At 35.2% G+C, this 8,268-nt stretch overlaps 1 protein-coding gene across 1 annotated transcript in view; it reads left to right on the top strand.

Annotated features, from left to right (window-relative positions):
* Positions 1-8,268, top strand: part of RIT2 (Ras like without CAAX 2) — a 366,925-nt gene that overhangs the window by 185,904 nt on the left and 172,753 nt on the right. Inside the window, exon 4 of the mRNA XM_003784731.2 lies at positions 4,346-4,537. Within this exon, the coding sequence (XP_003784779.1) occupies positions 4,346-4,537 (192 nt within the window). The remainder of the gene's footprint in view (positions 1-4,345; positions 4,538-8,268) is intronic.

The following is an 8,268-nucleotide window of genomic DNA, read 5'->3' on the forward strand; positions in this document are numbered from 1 at the left end:
AACATTGTCCCAAGTGAATTTTACCTTTCTGTACTTTACCTGTCTTCATAAGGGGTTGTTAGACTTTTTCAAATTTGTTAGTTTTTTTCTTTATGCTGTAGTAATTGCTGACGTCATCAAATGTATTGTCTTACTCATGCTTCACATGAAAAAATATTTTTTGCACTTCAAATTAAAATTTAAATCTCCAATTAAAAAAGAAAAAGAAAAAAAACTTTCTTCTCTAAAAAATTCTACATTATTTACAACAAAATAAAATCCAAATGTAGAAGAAAATCTAAAAATGGATAAAAAGATAAGAGATGCCAAATATAACTCATTAAGTGATAAATACAGATAAAAGAAGCATGATTTTCATCCTGAAATTTGTTAAGGTGGAAAATGTGATGATAAGCAGCATTGCTGAGAATGAGGAGGAAACATTTGCTTTTCTACAACATTGGAGAAAGAATTATTGATATAATGTCTTCTTACTATTTCTTAAAAAGTAAAAACATATTCTCCTTGTTCTAGAAATATTACTTCTTTGGTAATAATTTGGTGGGATAAGGATGTTTACATACTGAATACATACTGCAGCATTATTTGTAATAGTATTAAGAAGAAGCCATGTAAATGCTTGTCCATAGACGAGTATTTAAATAAATTATGGCACATGCATAAAAGGAATTATGATGTCTCTATGAAAAAGAATGAGCAATATTTTTACATATACAAATATGAGCTGGTGTCCAGTCTATATCAGGGCTATTAAATTTTAATTAAAAGCAAAATAAACATTATATATATTGTGTTCCTAGTTGAGTAAAGAAACATGTATAAAGGTGGAATGAATATGTACATAGACGTTTTTCTTTTTCTTTTTTTATTAAATCATAGCTGTGTACATTAATACAGTCATGGGATTTTGTTTTTATATACAATTTGAAATATTTTCATCAAACTGGTTAACATAGCCTCATGTCTTTTTCTTAGTTATTGTGTTAAGACATTTGTATACCACATTTAGAAAGATTCACAAGTACCCTTATAAGATGAACCATAGGCATGATCTCACCAATCACCCTCCCTCCACCTACCCTCCCCCCTCACCACCTCCCCTTACTCTCTCCTTTCCATATATTCTTGGGCTATAATTGGGTTATAGCTTTCCTATGAAAGCTATAAGTTAGTTTCATAGTAGGGCTGAGTACATTGGATACTTTTGCTTCCATTCTTGAGATACATTGCTAAGAAGAATATTTTCCATCTCCATTCATGTAAACATGAAGGAAGTAAAGTCTCCATCCTTGTTTCAGACTGCATAGTATTCCATGGTGTACATATACTACAATTTATTTGATCCATTTGTAGGTCGATGGGCACTTGGGCTTCTTCCATGACCTAGCAATTGTGAATTGGGCTGCAATAAACATTCTAGTACAAATATCTTTGTTGTACTATGATTTTTGGTCTTCCGGATATATACCTAGTAGAGGAATTGTAGGATCAAATGGCAGGTCTATTTTTAGTTCTTTAAGTGTTCTCCAGATGTCTTTCCAAAAGGAACATATTAGTTTGCAATCCCACCAGCAGTGTCGAAGTGTTCGCTTTTCTCCACAACTATGCCAGCTTCTCTGATTTTGTGATTTTGTGATATAGGCTGATCTTACTGTTGTTAGACGATATCTCAAAGTAGTTTTGATTTGCATTTCTCTGATTATTAAAGATGATGAGCATTTTTTTCATGTGTCTGTAGGTCATGCACCTGTCTTCTGCAGAGAAGTTTCTCTTCAAGTCCCTTGCCCAGCCTGAGATGAGATCACTTGTTCTTTTCTTGCTAATAAATTTGAGTTCTCTGTGGATTCTGGTTATTAAACCTTTGTCAGAGACATAACCAGAAAATATCTTCTCCTATTCTCCTTGCTTTACTTACTGTGTTCTTTGCTGTGCAGAAGCTTTTTAGTTTGAGCAGGTCCCAGTAGTGTATTTTTGGTGTTGCTTCAATTGCCCGGGGGGGGGCTAGTCATTTTTCTAATGATAAACTATTAACTATGATGCATTTGAGAAGAAAAAATGAAAGTTTGGGGTGAAGTGAAAATTGAATATACTTCTATTTATATTCTCTAATATATACTTATATACAATTTGAGTATGTTCTATGTGTATTTGTTAGTTTCCAGAAACTCTAGACAATTGAAAATAAAGAATTTTAAACCTGAAAATAACAGTTGGAGAATAGAGTATACTTTAAATTGTAAAATAGATCTTTTCCAGTTTAGTTTATATTTTCCATTAAAGCTTAACTGTTTACAACTGATTTAACAAATCTATTGATATTTTCCTCAAGATCAAATATATTTTTAAGATGATTCTGCCATTTGTATTTGACAAATGGACTAAGTTTGGAAAAACCAGTTCGCATTTTCAGCCCATACTTCTGTAGTTGATCCTGGTGAACTATGGGTTTTTGCCTGAAATGCAGGGTTTCAAAATCAGAGGATGTCAGAACTATGAGGGATCTCAGTTATATTTCTTTCCTGATTTAAAGGATTATTTATTATTTTGGAATGATTTCTTTTTATTAAATCATAGCTGTGTACATTAATGCAATCCTGGGGTACAATGTGCTGGTTTTATATACAATTAGAAATGTTTATTTTATAACTTAATCTTATCTTGGAGATGAAGTGGCAGTTCAGTAGAATTTTTTTTTATCTCCCATGTTAGTATATTTCACCTACCTGGAGAAAGTTAGAATTGAGTTAAAGTAAAATTTAATGCTAAGTAAATTGAGGTACTAAGAGTCAAGGATTTGAATTTTTTGAATTATTTTAGGTGGCTGTCTGTCCTTGGACAAATCTCCTCTTCTCTCTAGGATCCACTTCTGGCAACTTTGAAGGGATTGGTAGAACCCAGTGATAATGCTAGCATTTATTTTGTATTTACTCAAACATTTTTAAGAGCTTTGCCAATAAACTCAGGACCTCATTAGCTTTACCATTCCCTCTGGACTTTGGAGCACTTCAGTTTTCCCAAATTTCTGAATCTATGTAAATGGTCCCATCTTTCCAGATATGTTAAACCAAATTATCACTTTTTAAAAAATGTCAAAGTATTAAAGGGGTGCAAACATTTTTGTTTACGTCGGTCACTTTAGTAATGCTTGAGTCAGAGTTATAAGTATGCCCATCACCCAGATAGTGTTCACTGTACTCATTAGGTAGATTTTTGCCTATAAGCAGAGCACCTTATGAGCTCTTGTAAACATTTTGCTAAGTGAAAACACAGCTTATCCAATTGTTCGAGTACACCTGAAGCCCACCCGAAGTTTCTGTTCGCCCATACTTACCCATACACTTGAAAGTCACATGTGTGCTTTAGTTCTTTTACTATTTAATATGGCTTGTTGTAGAGCCAAGGTTGTTTTATATTTTCCATTTCTTGGATCTAGTTAGCCCTTGTGATTTTAAAAGTAGATGAAAAATAGAAGTGAATGAAAACAGCTATTTTAGACTTAAAGGAACTTTCCAGATGGAAATTCACACCAAAATACTGAATTTTCATTCACCAAGAAGTTGGATTCAGGTGGGATGCGATGTGAAAGGCTGATCCAGCAAAGTCTAATCTCCCAGGTGGGCACTGGCACCATCTGGAATGCAATGCTGCCCTCCTCTGCAGGGAGCAAAGATGAGAGAGTCAGAGAACATAGAAATTGACCCTTCCCTGAGCAATCTAGAGCCTTCTGTTTATACATCTTTGTGAGATAAATCTAATGGCCAAACTTATAGCTGAATCTGGAATTACCTATGCTAATAACTTCATTCACAAAGATACTCAGCGTCTAACTCTAGTTAGTTTTCACATTTTTTGGTAGATAATTAGTTTCTGCCCCCAGGTCCCTTGGAGGACTTATGGTAGACTCACTCCATCTACTCCATAAACCTACTCTCATCTGTAAATAAAACCAACTTCTTTAGATTGTATATCTTTTTTCTTTATCAGTTTCTAGGAAAAAAACTTATTTTAGGGGACATAAAAAGAAAAAGAAACACATTTAAAATATGTAAAGAATAGCTTAGGTTCAAATAAATTTAATGTTTAAAGTATACAAATTTAGATTTATTATCTCAAAATTGGTCACTAAAAATATAAAAAATACAGAATGTACATATAAATCCTAAGACTCCATGAGCAAAATTTGCTATTTAACATACTGCCTCAAAATCTCTTAAATGAAATCTTCTATGATTAAATATCAACTTCATAATAGTTTAAAACATTCAGATTTCATAATAATATATTTACACCTCTCATTGGTTCTTTCTATCCAAAGCCCATGAGGAATTTTGTTCTTTTCCTGCAGGCAGAATTCACAGCCATGCGGGAGCAGTACATGAGAGGTGGGGAGGGCTTCATCATCTGTTACTCCGTCACTGACCGCCAATCATTTCAGGAGGCTGCCAAGTTGAAAGAGCTCATTTTTCAGGTCCGCCACACCTATGAAATTCCCCTGGTGTTGGTGGGTAACAAAATTGACCTGGAACAGTTTCGCCAGGTGAGTGCCAATTTTATCTGTTAACTTCTGCCTTTTTCCTGAGGATACATAGTACAAAATATGGCTGCTTGTCAAGGTTCACACTGAGAATTATGAGAAAAAAAATGATGCATGTGATTCTTTAAAGAAATCACTGGGGTCTGGTCGTAGATCGTGTTGGCTACCAAGATGCATCTCATCTTCTATGTTATTTGCAAAGCATCCTTACTATTCCTCCATCTCCTAGGATCTGGGCTCATGCTGAGTATAGTAGAAATGATTCTGTATAACTTCTGAGGTTGGGTCTTAAGACTTAGGTAGCATCTGTCTTTGCACTTTTGAACTGTTTAACCTTGGGTTCCAGTAAAGAAGCCCAAGCTAACCATATGTAGAGAGTCACATTGACAAAAGTAAGAATCAAGCTTTCAGTTGTCCCTGCCAAGGCACAACAATTTTGCATGTGCCAACACTAGCTGTCATCTATCACCTCATAAGATACCCATGCAACAGAAAAATCTCCCAGTTGAGTCTTATGTGGATTTCAGACCCAGAGAATTAATGGCAAATAAAATGAAATTGTTTAATCCCCCATGTTTTGGATTAAATTTTTATGAAGGAATAGATAATCAAAATAGGATCCTTTTCACCTTCCAGAATTAGAATAAGCGACTACTTCTTTTTTTGAATCAGAACTTATTTTATACCATCAATCTCCTTCAACATGCCCCTGCTATATCATCACGATGCATAGAGTTTCACAACTCCTACAAACAAGCAAAATGAATAAGGCAAAAAACGATGCCTCGTTTAGACTGGGTTTCACTACCAAAATTCACACAGTTAATTATGTTTGATTCTTACTTGATCACACACAACTTCTTAAGCAGTACCTAAGAGATAAGCTAGGTTAACTTCCTCCCTAAATTCTCCACATGGTAACTATAAGTCAGCTAACCATGGTAATGATATGTCAGCTAACCGGGGAAATCATCTCACAATTCCATTGCCCTGACTCACTTTGTACAAATTAACATTACCAAGAAGTTGCACACAGATGAAATTTTTATAAATCTAATTCTCTAAATCAAGTTGTTTAATTATAATTCAAGATGCTTCATCTTTATTTGCACTGACCTTAAATTTGAACTGTTTTTTTTAATAGTTCATGTTATTCTAGTCAATTATTTATTTTTAAACCACTTAAGTAGTTACTAGTAAAATCTTTTGCTAATGTAAGAATCTTCTCTAAAGCAAGTCACTTTCCATGTTTTAACCATTTTATAAATTTGGATTTTCATGTCCAATGTATCTGAAGTTGTCTTAAAGTGAAAAGATCTCTTATAGAGCTAATGTTTATAAATTCGTGCTTAAAAGCAAAACATATCCTTATGATTTAGTGCAATGCACTTTTTGTGACATTTTTGTATATTTTGCTTCATAGCCTAAGCATCTTGTGGTGGCAGCTATTACCTTAAGAGCTGTACTATTAGCTTGTCTCCTTTGTGCCTGTTCTGCTGTATTGCTTTGTGATTTCTTTTTTTTTAAAGAAATGTTTAGTATGATATGGTTGCATTTCCATGGGTTAAAAAATCTTATTTATCTTACCAGTTAAATATAAGTCTATTCTCAGATACTTGGGAGAAAGTTAAAAGCTAAAACTTAAAAGAGAGAGAGAGAAAAAAAACTTAGTAGCTGAACATTTCAACATTTCAGATACTTTTCTGAAGAACAGAACCAATTTGCTTTCCTTAGCACCTCTAGGAGGTAGTACGAGAGAGCACCCCAGGAAGTGTACCATTGATGATCACGTGACCACTTTTGTTGCTTGTCTAAGAATCCCTGGGGATCAAAAAGCTCTGATTTGATTTCACTCAGGAGAGCTGTAAGTGACTCTGAAAAAGCTACCGAATTTGACAACATTTGAGGAGCTATTTCAATACAAAGTTAACCCTGTTCTTTCTAGAATGGTTGATCTTCATGAGTCCAAAACTGGCTGACACTTGATCTCTGGTACCCCTGGGACCTGCTCCCCTAGGTGCAAAGGTGGTCCTTTGGCTCTCATAAGTGGATGCTCATCAGGCCCCTCTCTCAGCCTGGATAATTAGCTGTTCCTTTCAGATTATCATCATAAATATCATTGAAAACAAATACCCAAAAAGAATAGTGAGCTGAGCAATTTTTCAGATTTTACAGACTTTTCCTGAGTGATAAAAGCAATTACTGTAAAGATGATAGTCACAGAATGTGCAAAAACCATGAAAACATAAATTACAATCTTTATAAAAAAGATTGTACACCAATGTTTCCAATAATGAAGTGTCGATGTGCAAATTTGGTTTCTGACTGTAGTACGTGTAATGAAAATAATTATCCCCAAAACTGTAGAGTGGTTTTCCTTTGCAAAATGATTTCAATTCACACTTTATTTTAGTCTTATAATTTCCCTGTATAGTTGTAAGGCAATCATTGGAAAAATGAGGATATTTGAGAAATGAATATCTTGATAGAAATTGACTTTACTAAACTTTTGCATTCTGTGACAAAGACTGAAACACCAATCACAGGTACTCTTTGTTATATCAGCTTAAAATAACAAAAATCAAAGTAATAAAAATAGAAAGGCTGGCTCCTAGATGGTTCAGAGCTGGGGGAGAGGGTGTTGTGACGAATGCTAGAGTCATACATTTAAACGTTCAAAGGCAAAATCATGCTAGTGAATTTGTTTGGTGATAAGAGGCAGAGAATTAAGATTCTCAGCAGATAACTCCTCTTCCTTCTCGTTCTACATTGAAAGTCTTGAAAAAGAAGCCTGATGATTAAACTATTTATTTCACATTTGGAAGGTACCAATATTCTTACTGTATTTGGGGAAATCGCAAGGTCCTCGCTATCTATAAAAAGACAAAGCACAAAACGACTTTTGGTGCATGCTATGCTTCTTTGAGCTAAAGTGTGGAAGGGCCTTGTTTAATGGCTTGTATTTATCTGGGAATGCTATTAAATTTGCTGTGCATCATGCTAATGATACATTTAGTATTTGCAAGAATCTGGGCTTGGCACTGTACACAAGCCCATGAAGCATGTTCCTTTATACCTCTGTACCTCTGAGTCAACTGAAGCTTTGAGGCACTCAGAAACTTGCTGAAAGTCTCATAGCTCCTTAGAGCTGAGGGACAAAATCAAGTGTGTTCTGATTAGAAATCTCAATATGTTTTACTGTCAACCTCCCAACCACTGTTATTTTTATCATGGATTTTTATATAGAGATATGGATCAGCTACAGGATCTTAGCATGCTCCTCAGAGAATGAATCCTAAGCAACAACATTTTATTGGCACGTAGGATCAGGAGGGATTGCAGTGATAATTCTTTGGATGTGGAGCTAACAACTGGACACAACAGTAGTGAAAGTTGGGGAAAAGCATGAGAAAAATAAGAGTAAGGACATGATGTTCAAAACTACTGAAAATCACCCATGCCTGTAATCCCAGCACTGTGGGAGGCTGAGGAGGGATAACTGGAGCTCAGGAGTTTGACACTTGCCTGAGCAAGAGTGAGACCCCCAACTCATGAAAAAAAATGGAAAAACCCAGCCGGGCACCACAGCAAATGCCTGTAATCCCAGGGGCTTCAGGAGCGCTGAGGTAGCGGGATGCCCACATGTCGGAGTCTGAGGTTGTAGTGAGTTACCCAGCCACTGCACTCTGCTTAGGGGCATAGGGTGGGACTCTGTCTCAACAACAACAACAAAA

Source organism: Otolemur garnettii, unplaced genomic scaffold, assembly GCF_000181295.1.
Source record: "Otolemur garnettii isolate 467f Iridium unplaced genomic scaffold, OtoGar3 scaffold00012, whole genome shotgun sequence".
Lineage (NCBI taxonomy): Eukaryota > Metazoa > Chordata > Mammalia > Primates > Galagidae > Otolemur > Otolemur garnettii.